At 43.4% G+C, this 19,543-nt stretch overlaps 1 protein-coding gene across 1 annotated transcript in view; it reads right to left on the bottom strand.

Moving 5' to 3' along the window:
* Window positions 1-9,814, bottom strand: part of PCSK5 (proprotein convertase subtilisin/kexin type 5) — a 259,883-nt gene extending 250,069 nt beyond the window's left edge. Inside the window, exon 1 of the mRNA XM_067315277.1 lies at window positions 9,140-9,814. Within this exon, the coding sequence (XP_067171378.1) occupies window positions 9,140-9,334 (195 nt within the window). The 5' untranslated portion in view covers window positions 9,335-9,814. The remainder of the gene's footprint in view (window positions 1-9,139) is intronic.
* Window positions 9,815-19,543: the final 9,729 nt, after the last annotated feature.

Genomic DNA, 19,543 nt, shown 5'->3' with positions numbered 1-19,543 from the left:
TGGTTCCTCACTAGGGGCCACATGATTTATTCAGATCCATGACTGACATATGCATCTGCCTATCTTGAGATTTTACAATTCATCATTTGGAAAGGCAGAGAAAGATATACTGGTCAAGCACAGAAACACAGAACATGGCTGCAAAATACGCAAACGTGATACTGGAAATATCTTGTGCGACAAAGACGAGAGAATGATTTACAACATTGTAGAAAGCAGTGGTGAGGCTGCATACAAGCTGGCCATCCTTTGGTCAAATTAAACAGAGACCAATTAAAATACAGCAACTGGGATGACCATGGGAGTGGGAAGCCTCTTTTCTAAAAGGAAACCAGAAGCTACACTAGGAAAATTGAAGGCTCCCCTCTGTAAACGCGCTGGAGAGATGGAAGAGCTACTATAACAATAGAACAAACAGGTATGTACTGGCCATACATGACTAAATTCAGTCTGTAAATTCAAAGCCAGTAAAAAGCAGCTTTTCAGACTGAAGACAAGTAACCTAACCACTTTAAAAAATGAGTAGTTTTAAACTGATTTAAAACTGGTGGAGAGACGATGACTTAAAGGTTTATAACAGCAAGGAACTGGCCTTGAGGTGCAATCCATTATCTCTGTGATTTTTATATTCATCGTGAGCAGACACTTTGCAAATTAAAAATTGTATCTATCTTCAAATATTACTTGATTAGCAGTCCTCTTCAAATTCCTGAAGTAGGGCCTAAAATTAAACTATGGAATGGTATGGAACAAAACTACACAGATAACATTAACGTGTCTGTTCATTATGGTGGGGTGAGGACCATTGCCTGCCAGAGTTCCTCTAGAAACTATATCTGCTCAATATTTTCATTAGTGACCTGGATACTGGCATAGGAAACGTGCCTATTGAACACATGCACAAGAAGAAGCGGAGAAGGGCTGCAAGCATGCTGGAGGACAGGAAGAGAATTCAAAATGAACTTGACAAACTGGAAAATGACACTCTGGAAAAACAGGACAAAATTCAGCAAAGACGTACACAAAGTATTACACCTAATCAAGAATAATCTACTGGACAAATTTAGGCTGGAGAACAACTGGCTAGGAATTTGGCAGAATCAATCTGTGAACTAGCAGATCACGAGCTGAACATAAGTCGGCAATGTCATATGGCCACGGGAAAGACAAACACCATAATGGGATATATAAATAAGAGTGCTGTCCTCAAGACATCTGAAGGAATGCTTATGTTCAACCCAGCAGTGAAGCTCCAGCAGGAATACTCCATCCATTTTCAAGATAAGGATCACTTAGAGACCAGAGTTAGACAGCAAAATTGACCAGTGAAAATGTGACCTATGTGAAACAACGGAAAGAACTGGGCTTGGATGAAAAAAAGAGAAAAGTGGGTGGCAGGAAGAGTGGAACATTTCAGCTTCCCTGCTGTTGCTCTTCTTCATATTCATGGTGAAAAAAGAAACGCAGGCCTTAAACTGCAGGAAGAGAGACGCAGGTTAGACTTCAAGGGGGCGATGAAAATAACGAACCACTAGAATGGACAGTGCCCTGGCATTATGGAGTCTCCTCACTGCAGACCTTCATGAACAGGTTAGCTGTCTGCCAGGAGAAACGTAGGCACAGCTGATCCTCCTTGAAGACACAGGAATGGACAGGCTGATCTCTTGAAATCTCTCCCAACCCTCCATTTCCACAGCTGTCAGCTGTTACTGCTTTGTGTGCTGGAGGTACGACACCTCTACAGGCATTGTCCATACTACTTATTTACTTTAACATGTCTTACAGATGTAGTCTTCTTCCATTTAAATATAGCTCGGTTCACTTCTTTATACATTTCATCTGAGAGGAGTGGTTCCCACACCCATTGCCATTTGAAAGTTGGGTTTGCAACTAACTGTTACTCTTAAAAGTATAATTTTGTCTGTGTTTGCCTAAGGGCTTTAAATAAAGAATCATCACATAATTTGTAGCTTGATTCTACTACGTTGTAAAACCAGATTCTCATCTTCCTTTATTTTACAATATAGGAAGATTATTATTAGATTGCCTTTATAACCAGAATCCATCTGACACACACTCTTCTTCATCAAACTCCTTATAAAAGCTCATATTTAGCAGTGTTATGCTCTGCTCTCCCTCCCTCTCCACTCCCATTTTTAACTGCACTGACAAGAGTACTGCTAAGTATGAAGTAATTAGCCATGACATACCCTCTGTAGTTTCTAATATGTGCTGTTTTCCTGTTTTTGTGGCCTGTGAGCATTTGCAAGAATTCTGTTTTGGTGCTTACATTTTCTAAAGATCTGTCTATCTGATGGATTTTTCTCTGACCCCACAAAGCTTGCTAAAACAATCTGCAGACCAGTCTCTCTGGACTGCAGGCTTTGGGAGGGTTGCTTTCACTCACTGCCTTTCTTATTCAGTTATATTTCTTCCCAGCTCTCGAATGTACTTTTTCTGCCATAAATAGGAAAGAATTCAATTTTCCTTGGTATATCTTTGTAACCCCACTACATATGCATGTGTATGTAGCTTGGAGCACACCTAGCTTTTATTCTTTTAATATACTCATCTTTAGTACTTAAGACTTCATTAAACATATATTCCAGCTATTAAATTTTGGTAAGAGTTCACTCCATTTCAGTGTTGTGACCATACAGGCTTTTAATGGGCCTGTCTCATGTATTAACTCTCTATTTTATTACTCTTGGATAAGTGAACTTTTTTGCACACAGAGGCTTACCATCCTGTTTTTTTGAGACCATCCCTGTAAGATGTTGAAAATTATGGTAGCAATCGCCTCTCTTTGCCAAAGACAACCTTACTTTAGGCTCTCTGTCTTTGTTTAAGCTCCCTTTTCTCTCAGCTGCAATGCTTTTTTTCTAGTCTTCCATTTTTGGCTGCTTAATTTGCAAGATTTCCTTTCGCCTTCCATCAGGAATAGATTGGAAACTGGAAAGCAGCCATTCTTCCCATTCTTTCAGATCAATTGATCTTGTTATACAACATCTTCTCCCTGCCATCACTGGGACCTCAGTTTTGAAATGAACCAATATTTAATAACTCTTTCTGTGATTTGCTAGCTTTAAATCTGTAAATTCCTGATAAAACGTATCTTTCAGCAAATCACATCTTCATTTATTATGCATCTAAGAAAACAAATCCATATAACAAACAGTGGCTCCTGGGCAGCTCCTCAAGCTTAGCACACGCAGGTGTCTCTTTGTAAACAGTGTGTGCTCCTCACAGGCAAGAAACGGGGCAGGCAGTCGGTCACCTGCCGAGGGTGACAGAAGGTGAGGACTAGGCCCCTAGCCCCTGGAAGAGAGCAGAAAAAAAGTATTCTTCCAGTACTTGAAGAGGAAAGATGGGATTTGGAAAAGTGCTGACCCATCCTCAGCCCCTGTCTAGAATTAGTGAAAAAAAAGGAACAGGAGGATCTCAAGTTTCCTTCTATATTAATTGATGCAGAATTTCTTTTCCTTGTTGAAGCCACAAAAAGGATATCTGCACCTCTACCATTCTTCTGTCTCCTTGGGGGCATCAGCTATTTGCTTCTCTCTTTCCCTCCCGCACCCTCAAGGAAAGCTCCCTGCCTGAAGGAGGAGCCCCCAGCTCTTAACAGCAACAGAGAAACTGACGCAGCACCAATTTCTACAAGAGCACAGACCTTGAAAACCTTCCTAAATTTGAAGCCCACGTTTGAAACAAGAAGAAACTCATCTGCCCACCCCCAGTTGTTGAAGCTCCCCTTACTTTGTCGATATAAAAGAAGAAATGAGGAGAAAAAGTTTAAGTTACTAGCTCAAGAGCACAAAGGGCTTCAGTGCCGAAGCAAGGATTAGCATTCCCAGCTTCTCAGCTGCTTCACAAGTCACCCCTCTATAAGCTGGTGTTTCTCTCCCCAGTCTATCAAGAATATTTTAGCACCAAACCACAAATTTATATCCAGTGAGAAGCTGTGTTTACAAGAAACAAGGAAAACCATGGGAACCAAGATGATATATCAGTATACTATAATTTTCATGGTTGTATCAAAAGAAAGCTTCCTCCTTTCACTAAATAGTAACAAATCTCCACTCTATCAGCACAGTCATAATATTTCTGCCAATTGTACAAAATGCAATACAGACTATATATTTTAATAAATACTTCAGCAGCTTCCAACCAGACAGCCAACAGAGGAAAAAACGTTCCCAAAAGTCAGTGACAGACACTCTGCTTTAAGAGAAAGGTATGCTCAGTGCAGCTGCTTAGAGACAGATGTGATTTTATGCAATGACATAAAATATGCCACCCAGGAACTGCTGGGTGACCGGGTACGTCCCATATTGTTCCATCCAGTGTGTAGCTTAGAGCAACTCCATGGCTGCTTTGCATTATACCACCTTATCACAGCCCCAGGGGGACTGCAGGCCCTGGCTGTCCTGAGAGACCCACGCAAGAACAGCAGGGGAGCACTCTTCACATGAGACAAGGATTCATTCACTAGAGAAACTGCTAATTGCACATCAAGGACAGAAATTCTTGAAATATATGGGGAAAGAAAAAAAATAAAATCTCTACATTTAAACCACGACTTTAGATATTTATGCTATTCTATAGCCCAGTCAAACAGAGGAGGCCTTGGGACCGATTCCTTTGCAGCTTAAACTGATGCTTCACTGTGTTTGCTCCATTGGCTTTAATGCAGTTGTGATCATGTCACACAAAATACATTATCAGTAGCTAAGTACCATGGCCTCAAGTCATGGTAAAGGCTTTTAACAGGCCTTAAATGGAGACTGATTCGAGTGTCAGCTCAAGCAAGCCCTGCTGTCCAAATCAGTAAGCTTCACACCGCAGCACTAGCTACAGCGATGAAACTCACAGACATCCAGTAGGACATCCTGCCCACTTGCCTCAGTAGATAAGGGGATCTATTGCCTCAATTTTTGTGATACTTGTGCTTTCATTCTAGTCCTACGGGGAAAGGAGTCTTCCAACAGAAACTGAATATTGGTTGATGCAATCAAAAGTCTTAGTCACTACTCTTTGCTTTTCCAAACAACAGATGACGGAAATGAATGACAGTCTCACTAGATTCACTATTAGAATTTAAATATCTATGAAGAACAACCAAACTTCTGTATCTACCATAAATTTTATATTGGTAATGGCAAGTAAAAGACAAGATAAATGAGCAGCACGCTGGAACACGTGCAGAAGACAAGAATCAGAACATAGAGCCTGAGAAAATACAGAGTAACAGCAGTTTCTTTTTCTTTTGTGCCGAATCTCCTTAAAGTCCATTGAAAACACCTCTTTTCAATAAGCAGAGAAGCTGAAGCTTCAAGTTGATGCAGAGGTGTAACAAGAGATGGAGACCACACAGAGAATTCAAGAGCAACAGGAGGTTACCAGAAGCTGTGAGCTGCAGGAAAAGCCAGTTGCTCACTGGCGGGCGATCTCTAGGCCTTCTTTAATGTACCTTTTTCATCCATCTTTTCCTGACTGATTGGTCCAGTTATTCATCTAGGAAAGCTCTGTGGCTTTCCTGATGTCACCATGGTAATGAAAATGGACTTAGAGGTATTTCGAGCCTCAAAGATATTATTTCACTGAAAAATCATATGCGCACCAAAAAAGGGAGGGCTAAATTCTAGTACCAGGAACGCACCAATAACAAACACTGAGAGAAGAGGTGCTGTCTGACACTTAAGATTCACAGCCTTCTGTGTCCATCATTTTGTCTCCACTTACCAATTTAATTCACCTTTCAGCATCATTTCTCCACGCACACAACTGAAATATTGCCTACCCTTAACTGTCTTATTCCTAAAGTATCCAATATCTCCCTTCCTCTCATACCTTCTTGTATCTCCACTCATTCAAAACTGACAGACTGGCTGGTAAGAATAATACCCTCAAAACCTCCCTCTTTTCCTTCAGCTCTAATCATGCAATTAGGTACATTTTCAGAATCCTCCTGTTTTGCAACTCTGCAACTGTCCCTACCTGACTTCCACTTCTTATACAGAATTTCATTAACTTTGATCTAGAATATTGTAATTCCTTTATTTGTCTGGGTCAATAGTACTGGGTCAGTTCACTGAGTCAGCTGTAGTAGAACTTCGATTTAGTTTTTTGCACTGTCCTCTTAAATGTGAGCTCTCAAACTTAATTTAACCATAAATACTATGCTTAATGTGCTACACTGTTTTTTTTTTTAATCTATTTCAAATTATTTATGGATGCGTACTTTTATGAGATTTTAATGACCATCTTCAAGCAAAAGTAGACACAGCTTAGCTCTTACTGACACATTCAGCTTTACTCACTGTATTTCAGCTTACCTATAAGAGATGTTACCTGCAAAAGCAAAGTTTAACTACCCAGCCATGGCTGCTACAATATGCAGACATTAAGCATTCGAAGTCCTGTCTCTAACAGAGAATTCTGCTTATTGGTTGTCTCTATTTTAGTGTTTTGATACTGTCGCCAGTTAAGAGAATGTCTTTCACCATCTTACAGTCAAGTACAGATTTTTTAATTATTTCAGATTGTCTCCCAATAATAAACAGTAGATCCCTTTCTCATAGATTGTTTTGCACATCCTGTTATGTGTCAAGTAACTCCCACTTTTTCAAATCTATGCAAGAAGCCCATTACAGACAAATCCTACTCATCAGTCCTGCTTCTTCCTAGCTTTCTTCCTCTAGAATGTAACTTCCATATTTCTCTTTGCCTGTCACTATTAAGCAATACACTCTACATGCAATGATGGATAAGCTCCACAGAAAAGGACACATACTTTTTCTATTTCTTAAGAAATATAATTATTTTATGTATGCTTTGACCCACATATTTAAATGTTAAACCATGTATGATCAGACCACAGGCAGTCAAATTATCTTACATACACTGAACTTCAAATTCTTAAATTATTCGTCCTATCTAGTGACCTGATAAAAGTAGCAGAAGGACAGATAGGGTGGGAATAAGAGAAGAAAGATTCACTGCAAACGCTAGAATGTCCACCTAGCATTAATGAACATGCTAACACAGAGATACCATTTGCAGATGATTTTGCTAGGAATGATCAGAAACTTAAAACTGGCCATCCTAAAAAGACACCCAAGAAAGGAAACTCTGCATAAGAGTTCTTGCAAATGCATAAGACCTCTTAACTGAACAACAGTCAAGCTCTGAGCTCTGCATCGGAGGGACAGAATGACATCTAGCACTGAGTTACTCCAACCCAAAATACGTGCAGGAAGCTCTATGGACCACCTTTGCATATGCCCACTGCCTGCTTCTTGCGCTTAGAAGTTGGCAACAGCCAGAAGACTAGGAACAACCATCAGTCTAGTTCATATTATTACCAAAGTTTTCTTTTTCACAAAGGCATCAGTGAACAATCTTATACTTGTCTTCTTGCATTCTTCCTATCTGCATAACTAGCAGTATTGACTCCCTTCACATATGCCCTCTTTTCATCTGTATACCTAGTATTTTCCAGTTGTTCATTATTCATGGCTTCTATTTTCTCTCACTCCTATCTGTACACCTGATCAGTAATGTATCTATTATTAATATGTCATAGGTGTGTACCTGACACTTCACTGACACACAAGAAAACAACAGTGGCTTACTACGCTCCTTCCTTAATCCAACAGGAGGTTTGGATGTGCAAGGGATAAAAAAGCGGGCCCTCTAAGTTAGCCAGTTGGTCTGGCAAAGGACAAAAGGAGAAGAAGTGAATCCTCTGATCAGCTAACTGCTGCTTATTTCAGTACTCTAGAGGCCCAAACAGGAATATACAAAAATGCCTTGTGCGAAAGACATGCATAAGACAAAAACAAAACATACCAGTGGAAAAAACTTTGCTCTTGTATTCCTTCATCTTCTAAAAATGGCACTTTGAAGGTGTGGATTCAATTTGGACACAAAAGCTTCCTCCTGAATTTCTGTCTGTCTGAATGGGAACAGCCTCACCTACCTGCCCAAGTTTCCATGAGGGAAGCTGGGACTCCTTTCTAAGCCTTTCTAAGGCATCTGCATTGGTACACACCACATATTGTACTGCTGCAGTCTGGCTTTTCTTATGTAAATTATTTACATTAATAAATTGCACAACTGTCTCATTCAGGTGTGCAATAATTGGGAACGGTTGAGACACACACTTCAAACTTTTGAGTCAGTTCTACAGCACAAATAACAACTGGATATGTCACTTTGATCTGGTTGATGTAAAAGGCCCGTTGTATAAATGCAGCTGCAATTTTGTGAATCTCACGGATAATATGAAGCCTTCTGTACCTGTAAATGCTTGTTTCTAAACTTTGAATTCATGTAGTATAAACTACTGTCTAGAAAAATCATGCTTGGATGTTCGCACACATGCATGCGACAGAACTGTTCATTTTTTAGGCATTCAACTTGCTATGCCCTACATATGCGACTCACATTTTAAGGGTAAATGTCAGGAAAGCCTAGCATACTGTGGCAACAACCGTGTCAGAAAAAAGCGATCTTATGCCATTTTTCAACAGCGGCAGTGCCTAGGTGCAGCAGCGGAGGATTTTTCAGCGCGACTGGATCCAGCGGGAACCAGGTGCTTCCTCGCTTGGGGGTCCTGGATCCGTGCGGATCCAAGCGGACTGCCTCCCGGACCTGGCGAGCTCCAGGTGCTTTCCGGGCGAACACGTGCGGATCCTGCGGCAGCCAGGCGCTGCCCGGCGGAGCAGGCGGGCGCCGGGAGACCTGCCTCGTCCTCCCTTCGCAGCGCTCGCACCTCGGCGCCCTCTCCCCGGCCGCGCCGGCGGGACCCAGCGCCCGCCGGCCCCTCACCGCCGCGCCGGGCCGCCCCTGCCGCCGCGCGGCGCGGCGCGGAGCCCCGGCGGCGCTGCCACGTCCCGGCCCCGCGGGCTCGCGAGGGGCGAGCCGCTGTTTTATCCGGATTTATTTGGGGGAAGGGGGCGGCACGGAGCGCAAAGTTCAGCCGCCGCCGCCGCCGCCGCCGCGACGGACCCCTTCCCCCCCCGCGCCGCCGCCCCCCGGCCGCAGGGCGCTCGCCGGGCCGGGCCGGGCCGGGGCACTGCGCTGCGCTGCGCTGCGGCGGCGCCGCCTGCGCGCAAGTATCCGTAAGGCGCGTTACCTGTCCTATATTGACGTATCCGTACTTGCTAGCTATCCTGTTGGCCTCCGGGAGCCCCCCAGCGATGCGCACAGCCCAGTGGTTGGTGTAGAGGCGCGTCCTGCAGGCGGGCAGCAGGAAGCCCAGCACCAGGGTGAGCAGGCAGAGCAGGTCCCCGCCGCCGCCGCCGCCGCCGCCGCGGCGCTGCCAGCCCATCGCCGCCGCCGCCGCCGCCGCCGCGCGCAGCCCCGCGAAACTTCGCCTTCCTCCTTCCGCGGCCCCGCTCCTCGCCTCCCCGCGGCACCGGCGGCGCAGCTACCCCGAGGAGGAAACTAGGAAGAGCTTGGAATAGTGCATGGAGCCGCCGGGAGGTTAAATTGTCAGGGGCCGGGAATAACAGTTATTACTGTCGGCAGTTGTGATGACCGCCCTCCCCTCCTCCCTCCGCTCTTCGGGGATTAAGTAACTTGCTTGGAAAGCTTCTCGCACAGTTTCTGCGCTCCAGCCTTCTCCCTCTTTCCCCAGCTACATGGAAAGTCTTCTTTCCGCAGGGAGGGAGGTTTCCTTCTCTGCTCTTCCCTCTCTCCCAGCTTTCCCCCTCCTAATGACCGCCTGCCTCCTCTTCCTCTTCTTTATTTTCCTCGCCCGCTCGCTCTCTCCTCTCCCCGTCTCGCCCGGAGCCCGGGAGCAGCGCGGCGGCAGCGGCAGGCAGTGTGTGAGTGTTGGCAGCTGAGCGCCTCACTCCCCTCAGCCGCGGTCACCTCCCTCTCCCCTCCCTCCCGCCCGCGCTCCCGCCCGCCCGCCCGCGCTCCCTCCCGGCGGCGCGGAGGGCGAGGGGAAATGGCCTCCGCGCCGCCGCCCCGCGGGGGGCGCCGCCACGCGCCGGCCCGGCCCTGCCGCCGCCGCCGCGGGGCCCGGCGCGGCCCCGGCGGGGCCAGGCCAGGCCGCCGCGGTGGCGGGGCCGCGGGAGGACACGCGCCGGCGCCGGCGGGCCGCGGCCCCCGCCTCCCCGCCGGCGTTTTGCCCCGGCCCCGGCCCCGCCGGCCCGCGGCCCCCGCCGCCGCAGCGGGGGCCCGTGGCGCGGCGCTGCCCTCCGCAGCGGGCGGCGGTCCGTGCGGCCGCGCGGGGCCTCGAGCGGGCGCGAGGCGGCCCGGAGAGCGGGGCGAGCGCGGCGGCGGGCGGGTGACCGCGCAAGCCCGCACGGTTGCTTCCAGGCTCAACCTAGAGCCACCACGGCGGCTTTGGACACACGGTTATCTACACTTCGTTACCCGAAAATTAGACTGAGTCTGTACAAAAATCTAACGGAGGCACTGTGAGGTTTCTCTGCTGTGTATGACGGGATCTGGACGTGGCAAGGGCTGTTAATATTTCAAAACACTACTTTTTCCTCTGAGGAACCGAAGGTGTCCTGCAGAACCAGGCAGCTGTCGCTCACCTTACCAGGAAGACCTGAAATATGAGAGGTTAAATGTTTTGCAGAATGTCCTACAGGAACATGGAGCGCCTTTCCCTCTCCCCCCAAGACCAGCGCTCCTGCTGGTAGAACTATTCTTCTCGTAATAAAATTAAAGTAGAAACAGCAAAATGCAAGCAGCCCAAGCCATACACCACATATTTCACTATTCTCTGCATCAAGCTCATTCATCCCCCCCCCCAAAAAAATCAATATCATATTAATAGTCAACATCTTTCCATATCTTCTGATTCATTTTAAAGGGGAAAAATGGGCAAATCCACTTTCTACTTCCTTGTTTGTTCTATGTTTCAGAAAATTCACTTGCTAGCTATTAGTTTTTCCCTGTTGTATTTTTCCCTGTAGTTTGCATTATCATGTGCCGTATGTATTACAACATACTATTTACCTCTGTTCATAGTTTCAAGACCTCTGTGTGGCTTACCTTCCCCAGGAATTTCACAGATAGTGGCTCACTCTTCAGCAAATACAGGACATGATCCTTCTACTGCAACCACAGTCAGCGCTCTCATTGGATTCAGTAGGAGCAATGTTAGGCCCAGAAGGTTACATCTTGCAGCTAATATTCATAAATCTGCATTCATTGAATATGACATTAAATCTCCTCTAGCAATTAGCCTTCCTTATTGATTGGTTCAATGGTAATTACACAAGTCAGCTCTCTTCCTATATCTGGAATGTCTAAAGTATATTTAATCATGAGTGGCCACCTTACTAAAATACATAGTAATCAATGGGTCACAAAACCTGAACCTTTTGCAGTTTTGGTTTGGTTTTTTGAAGAGGGTAGTTTAAAAATCTACATTCTGATCTTCTCTCAGTGAATTTTTGCTGTTGTCTTCACTGCCTTTTTTCCTGCTATAGATGTATGTGTATGTACAGTATTGGGAGGTTCTCATACAAAAGGCACAAACTATGAGCAAAAAATAAAATTGTGCTATTGTGCATTATCTACTTCCAACTTTGCTTATGTGACACAACATTTTATACAGAGGCACCAAAGATGCTAGGAATTGGTAGACATGATAAATACACCACATTCCTCTGGATATATGGGTCCAAACATCTCTTCAAAATGCCATGTGGTGTCTTATAGCCTAACAGAAAGGTTGCCAAAGCTACACTGTACCTGAAAACAGCCTCTGAAAAAGGAGGAACTTACTCCCCTGGGGCATTTTCTCTATGAGCAAAGAGTCCTCCTTGCTGAGCCCATTGGGGACTGGCAATCACAGCTAATGTGGGATCTCCGTACTTGAGCTGGGTTGAAGGTGAACCCAAAATTGCAAAGTTTTTCTGAGTACATCATCACAGCCACATGTGCACAGGGGACCGCACTCCTTCCCCAAAGGAGCGAGAACTCCTGTATTCCTAACCCATGCCTTGCACTAATTTAAGCTGCTTCTTTCCAACCAGGCTGAGGGATAAGGAGTCTGGGCACCAGGCAAGTGCTGAGAGAGTGCTGGAGGACTATCAGCAGTGGTGCATTTTATCCAGCATACCTACTGTATGTGAGTTACAGCCCACATACAGTTGGTAGCTGGGCTTGCCTCTGTACTCAATGGGAGGCCAGATAGCTCGTCTGTACACACCATGCTCAGGGGAGAATTTTTTCATCTGTGAGCAAGGGCACTAAACTGGTCTTTTTCATCACTGTCGTCACAACCTGTGCCTTTATCTCATTTCCTTTTCTTCATTCTCACCCCTCTGCTATGATCAATATCTGACTGACTGCTCAAAATGCAAGTTTCTGTGTTCCTCTGTCTTGCCCTTTACTTATTGGTGCTAATCCCTAAATCCCTCCTCTATTGTTAATTCCAGATGATTCTGATATAGTGCCTGACCTCCATCTCTGTTCTCACTTTCCTCCTATTTGGTCTAATTGCCTCTGTTCTCGCTATTTTGCCTACCTCTTGAAGCTCTTCTTCTCTCTGGTCCTTCCCCTTTTTCTGAAAATTCTTCCAGCTCACTGGCTCTGGCAGCCTCTCAGCTGGACTGTGGTTTGTTTCAACTCTCCAGCCCTTTTCGGCTTGAATTTTGCAGACCAGTGCTCCAGAGATGTGTTTTGTGCTCTGGGGGCATAATTAAGGAGGAAGCCACAGAAGGCAGATCTATTTGAAGTGAACAGCAGCCCTAAGTCCTACAAGAAGAAGTCCTATGAGCAGACATGTCGGGCCCTGAAGACCTTCCAGAACAGAGGATGTTTTCAGAAGGAACGGGGGGTATGTGTTCAGCAGATCTGGGAGTGGATGAAAGAATACACTTCAGGGAAGAGAAGAATGGGCTTCAAAGGGTGGAGGTGGTGTCAGGGAGTCATCTAAGGTTTGTGATGGCCTCAGAAACATGGATGCTTTTGAAATCCAAAGGAACATTCGGATTTCCAGGGTTTCAAGCATCACCAGTTTTTGTGAGCAGTGCTGTGAGGTCACTTGACACCAGCCATCTTACAACTCAATTTGCTGATACACAGTTCTTTAATCTGCAGTTTTCCGTGTTGCAGGCTTGTCTCTGATTTTATTTATTTTCAGCTGCAGCTGCTTTTAAGAAGAATAAAAAAAGTTTTTTTCTTTTAATAAAATACTGGTTTTGCCCATGATCAATAATATTAGCAGCTTTTTCCTTCACAAGCATCAGTAACTTTATGCTTTGAAATGGAGTTTGATCCCTGTATTGGGCACATGACTTTGCTGTTCTCATGAAAAGCCACCTGTATGTGGCCAAATTTTGAGTGACAGTTTTCACATTACAATAGATACTTTTTTGAGTTCAGCAGCTAATATCTCAAGATTATTCACCCTCACTGGGCATGCCTCTCACTGCTCCTAGTGCATAGACTGTATGCACAGGGGCTATCAGGATCCAGAGCAAAGCATGACTTTTATCCAGCAGTTGCTGTTCCCACTTGTCCATCAGTGCAGGAGTGAGCGCTATAATTGACAGCAGTCTTTAATGAGTCTTCTGGCAATGCAAAGGAGGAAAGCCTCCTGCCTTGCATGCAGAGGAGACAAGAAACAGAGGGGATGAAGAGAGAAAGTAAGTACTTGACTGGGACAAGGAGTCTGGGACAGGACAAAGGAACAGAAAGAAATTGGGACGGGGATTTGGCAGAGCAGTCGTCTGCACAGGGTGTGCTCCAGGCCAAGCACTGTTCCCTAGCAATTTAACATCTGAAAGGCAGAAGTTCAGTGGTTCGTGTAAGGAAATAAAGGCCAGGATCCTGGGTCCAGAGGAGAGTGAAACACTGGCTGTTGATAGTGAAGAGAGAGAATTTGGGTCTGGACCTTGGAATAAGGTGTGAGTCAGGGCTTTTGCTGGTCACTGATAGCAGGACTGATACTGTTGTTATATGATGACCAGAAACCTGCCTCATTCAATTAAAATGTGAATTTTGTTTTGTTTTTACAAAAAAGGCTTCACTGCATATTTTTTCATTCTGTTTACCCTGTGTTTTCTCACACTCTTTTTTGATTGCGTTCATTGCCTTTTTGATGGTTTCAGCTCCCACCTCCTTTTAGTTCTGCTCTTATTGACGGGTATAATTTCAAAAGATGCTAGCTGTAGTAGCAAAACTAAAAGAGAGGCTCCCACTGCTTTTGCATGCATTTGCCAGCACCTCTGTGCTTGCCACCTTCCTATTTGTGCAGATGCAGCTCCTTGATTGGGATGAACTCTAAACTGTGTCATTAAAATTGTCTTAAATGACATCTTTCTTATTTTCTTTCTTTTTTCTTTTTTTTTTTTTTTTAATTTCAGGGATCTGGTTGACAGTGCAGATCATGCAGATCTGCAGATAGCTTTGCTAACTTCACTGGCAAACCACAGTGCATAGCTAGAATAAATGGCTAAGGCATAGAGAGAAACAAAGGATGGAGGAAGCAGGAATTTTTTTCAGCTGGTTTCACGGCCTGATCCAGCATCCTGTGGCACTAAATCCTGAGCTCTTTTCAGAATAACAATGGTGCATTTTCCCTCTCCAACTTCTCATTTGATTGTAAATTTTCAATTATATAATCTCAAATACACTCAGAAAGTAAGCATCAAAATGACATGTCAAGTGTGTGTCTATGAATTTTAGTTATGGAAATTATCTTGGGCCTCTTTGGTATGGTGGTGGAAAGATCATTTATCTGAAATGAGTCATCTGGGTGAATTCAGCCACATGGAAGAAGAGGGTTTTTTTCCCCCCAAGTTCACTTGAGTTAACATTCCAGTTAACTTGCTTCTCAGTTGTCCCCTGAGTCAGAATTATTATAGCTACACTTTTTCTGTAGAACTGACTCAGCTGTACTGCAAGTAGGTATAGGATTTTCCTTTCTTATCATAGTATCATAAAAACCAGCAAATGCAAGAGTACTGTTTATTTCACTGTTCTTTTCTTAGACCAGTATGTTGTTGTTATTGTATGGCTGAGATCATGTTCTTGCTAAAACGCATGGTCTAGTGGAAAGCGGGACTCTACCCCAATTTCCAAATTATAAACATTAGTAAAAAATAATAGGCATATATCCTTCTCTGAAGAGACAAAACATAATCCTTCTTGTAGCTTCCAGTGCATCCCACTTTAGTTTCCTGAGCTCTAGCTGGTCTATTCTCATTTGTGCCCAAACCCAGGCAGACGTTATCACAGACCCTTTGCTAGGAGAGCTGGCATTCAGGCACCTCACAGCAAGCTTCTCTACCTTCCAGTCTGTGTTTAAGAAAAGTTATGAACTGAAAGTGATGAATTTATTAATGGGGAAAGAATACCTCTGTCATTTTTGAATATGGCAAGTTTTTGAACTCCCTGTGTGCCAGACAAGGGAAAAATTGGGAACAAGTATTTTAAGAGATATAACCTCTAGTTGTTGGTGGTTGAATAAGAAATATTTTTGTAATAAAGCTCTCTTTAGAGAGTACAGAATCAAATCTGTGGAACATACTTTTCTCCTAAGATATCATTCACAAACCTTCTTGCTCCTGGACAGAGCAAGGGTTTACCAAATGTAAAGTCAGTGCAACTACAGACAGAACAGTTCCTTAGTGCACAGAAGTAATAACGTCAATGCCAAAAGTGCAAAAATGGAAGTTTCTATTTGTTACTTTTTAGTTTTAAACATAAGTGGGAAAAGATTATTATATCTCTGACATGTCCTAGTAGATTTTAAGTCTGAAAAAGGAGACTGATGGCAGAAACTCCTGGTAAGAACAGCTCAGGTATGAAGAAGGATATTGTGAACGCAAGCTGTTTTCAGGGGGATGACGCTGATTTCTTGCCACAGAAAGCCATTTTGCTGGATGGGTTGCTTTAGAGAGCAGAGTGTAGCATTTCTGTGAGATGCATGGAGGAGATGCACATCTCACTGGATGCCTGTGAGTGTGGGGAGCCCTGCCAGCTCACATGCGGAAGGTCAGAGGTGCACTGACAGCTTCTGTCCAAGCCTTGTCAACAATCTTTGATTTGGTACAAAGGACAAGGTAATCCACTGATGAGAACTCTTACAGTTCCCAAATTCTGTCCTTCATATACTTTTCTTCAAAAAGCCTTTCTTCCTTTCTGCAGCCCATCTGCCTGTCCTTCACTGCTCATCTTTCTGCTGCTGTGAAGATTTTCTCTCCCTCTTTTTCTGTCTCATCACTTCTACCCTTTGTTCTTTTCAGGACAGTTCTTCTCCACAACCTGCTCGTGAGATTTTCTTCTCTGTCCTCACCTCTGCTTGTTGTGAAAAACAAGGGTCATTGCTGAAAATGTTCACAGATGATAAGGACCATGATGTGTATCTATTACAGCATTGCTGAGTGATCCTCACCAAGGTATGGTATCTTTGTGACAGATGATAGCAGACGAATGCTCAGTTACTGGTCTTTGTTCAAAGTGCAGAGTCCTACAGTGAATCATAGCAGTGGTGATCTTTAACACAGTAATGTGTAAACCATCACTGGAGGACACAACCTGTGAGGGAAGAAGAAGGATCTGCATGTGTCTGCTCACCAGTTCAGACAGCTGGTTTCCCCCAGAAAGTTCTGGGAATGTTGTATTTTACATAAGCCTCCTACATGGCCATTTGTCCTCACCCATGCATTCACTGTCTGAACAGTAGTGGCTGGAGAGTGATAATAACTCACAAATGAAATATTAATACATTCATAGTCACAAACATCATCCAAGTCTTATGTTTGTCTAAGTTCTTAGATATTTAGCTACAAATAATTTTTGGATGGCTGTTACCAGCCAAAATAACAGACCTTCTGTTATTTTTTGTTGTACAAAAAGAGTAAGAGTGTAGGGAACAGGAAGGAGAAAAGCGGAGGAAAGAGTGGAAGAGGGAATTAATAAAAAAAAATTAATTAGCAAAATTAAGGTTAAAAAAGTTAAGCCCTGGTCAGAGTTAAGGATGAAATAGACATTTTTTATAACTGATAAGAATAGTATGTGACTTTATTATGTGGGTAATATATAATTTATGATCTTCCTAAGTATTCATGTCCTTGCTGTTAAATGCCCCAGCTTTGTAAATGATGTGATACTGACAATAAGTACATTTTCTTGGTTGCTTAACTGTTTTTTGAAATGAAAGTGATTTTGGTTTGGATTTATATTGTGAGTGATGCAAAAGACAGTTTTTCCCACCTTTCTGTGCTGTTAGGAAATTAAACTCCTACAGTTCATGAGGAAATTAGATTGCTCCCGGAAAGGTTTCACTCATTCCGGAAGAAATATAAAGTGCTGGTTCTAAATTATGTCAAATTCTTCCGCTCCCATTAACACTCTTTCTTCCCTTTTCTGCCAGCCTTACCTCCTCTCTGTCTGTTCCATGATTCCTTAATTGTATAGCTAATTCACAGACAGACATTTGTGGTTTTAAATTTGTGATTCAGTAACTGAGCATTTCCCAAAGCAACAATGCAAGTGAGAACATTTGCCATGATACCTGTTAAAAGTCTGGCACTTCTTTGTGGCCCTTTCGGTTTATACTGATCTTCTTCATGTTGGTAAAACGCAGATTATTGCATGAAGAAATATGGTGCAGGTACCTGTTTAATATACAGAATGCATATTTCTGATAATTAGCAGTTCCAAAAAATCACTGCCTAAATCATCTTTAAAAAGAAAAGGGTATCTATGGAGATCTAACCTTTGTACATTGGAAGCCTGTAACCTTCTCATATTCTGAAGAATTATTTCCTGGGTGGGAGTTATGGACATGTACAATGTTATTATTTGCTGAAATGCAAAAAAGGATTTGTTTTTGACAATTTTGTGGATCAGTAATCCAGAACTTGAGTATTCACAGTGGAAGAAATCCATGTGTAGTATATAAGTTATCATTTAGGTCTGATCCACCAGCTCATAAAGTTCCCTGAGCCTTTCACAAGAGTCTCATGGATGCAACAATATCATGCTCACAGATACACAGTGTGAATGTGACATTTAAAAGTTAGATTTTTAAAGCTCTACACAGCCAATAAATCTTACAATCATCTAATTTTTCTGGAATTGGTGCCTCGGGCAAGGCCTGTGTGACCTGGAGAGACAACAGCTTAAAATGTTCAAACCATGCTATCTCTCCATGAGAGATAAAAAAGACTGTAGGCTTTCTCAAAACCTCCTTCTAACCAGAAAAGTCTCACTTGTACGATCAGAGACAGAAACAACCCTCTGATTTACATGATTGGTTACAACTTGCCAACACAGATGGATTTTGGTATATCTTGTGTCAGTTAGTTCACTTTTTACTTCATCTATCCATCCCTAAAGGAAACAAAACCAAAGAAAATATAATCACTCCCAGCACTAAAAGAATGAATAAGAAATTTCCAGTGAAGCAGAGGAATCCAGCAACATGCAATAGTAAGGACAGTGTCCTGTGCTTGCTCAGTAAATTATATTTGGGGTTACATGTTCAGCTCCAGTTCTGGCTGGTTTTCTGATGAGGTACACAACTGTATATCACTCTCTGTTGTCATCAGAAGAAATATTTTAGCTTTACGTCAGTGTAATAGAGAACAGGATCTGGCTCACAGAATCAGCACAGTCTGCCCCCAGTATATCTGGGCAAGAGCAGTGGTTCATGCTATACAATGCCAGCTGAACATATTCAGATTGGGTTGAAATGTGTATTTTTTGAGACATACTTTATTCCTGATTTAGATTCTCTAGATGCACAGACAAATTTAGTTAACTTGGCTGTGAGATGGTCTCAAGATGACAAAGATGATGCAACCGTTTATGAGTAATATTGTTACTATTGCTACAGGAAACGATGTTTGAACACTGTTGCATGCATTAGAGAACAAGAATTCCTCCTCCAACAGAACATGCTTTGTTAATGCCTTCAGCACCAATCACAGTGAGGACCAAACGGAAAACCTTTCAACGTAAACAAAGAAAACAATATAACACAACTGGCAGGCTTTTCATCTCTAATGTCACAGAGAGATGCTGTCAGGATGAGATGTTAACACATGGAGGCCAGCTGTAGCAACTAAACATTTCAAGGAAACTTGTTCTTACATAATGAAATCCATTCACAAGGAATAGCACAGCAAGTTGGAGCGACCTGATAAAACTCAGAAGAGATTACCAGATTTTTTCTTGGAAAGGCAAGAAAGTGAAGCTCAAAGCCTGACAGACTCTAAAAATGATGAAAATGTGACTATTAATTCAAAAGTTCTATCTCCAGATGTTCAAAGAACTGATTTTTTAAAAGTAGTATGTTGGAAAACTACCTGTAAGTGTATGTAGAACAAACAAGGACAAAATCACAAAACCAGTTAGGTTCAGAAAAATAGCAGGACATTCCATGAGAATAGGAAGGAAAGTAAACTGTTAACATTATCTGAGCAGAACTGAGCTTTGCCATGAGCTCTTTATTAAGAAATCATGCTGCTACACTGCTCCTGTGATTTGAGGAAATGGTGACTTACAGAAAGAGGATACTATACTGGGTTTGCACCAAGTGCAATATATGGTA

This window comes from Apteryx mantelli, chromosome Z (assembly GCF_036417845.1).
Source record: "Apteryx mantelli isolate bAptMan1 chromosome Z, bAptMan1.hap1, whole genome shotgun sequence".
Classification (NCBI taxonomy): domain Eukaryota; kingdom Metazoa; phylum Chordata; class Aves; order Apterygiformes; family Apterygidae; genus Apteryx; species Apteryx mantelli.
The sequence above is the reverse complement of the archived record's forward strand: the minus strand, read 5'-3'. Positions and strand labels throughout refer to the sequence as shown.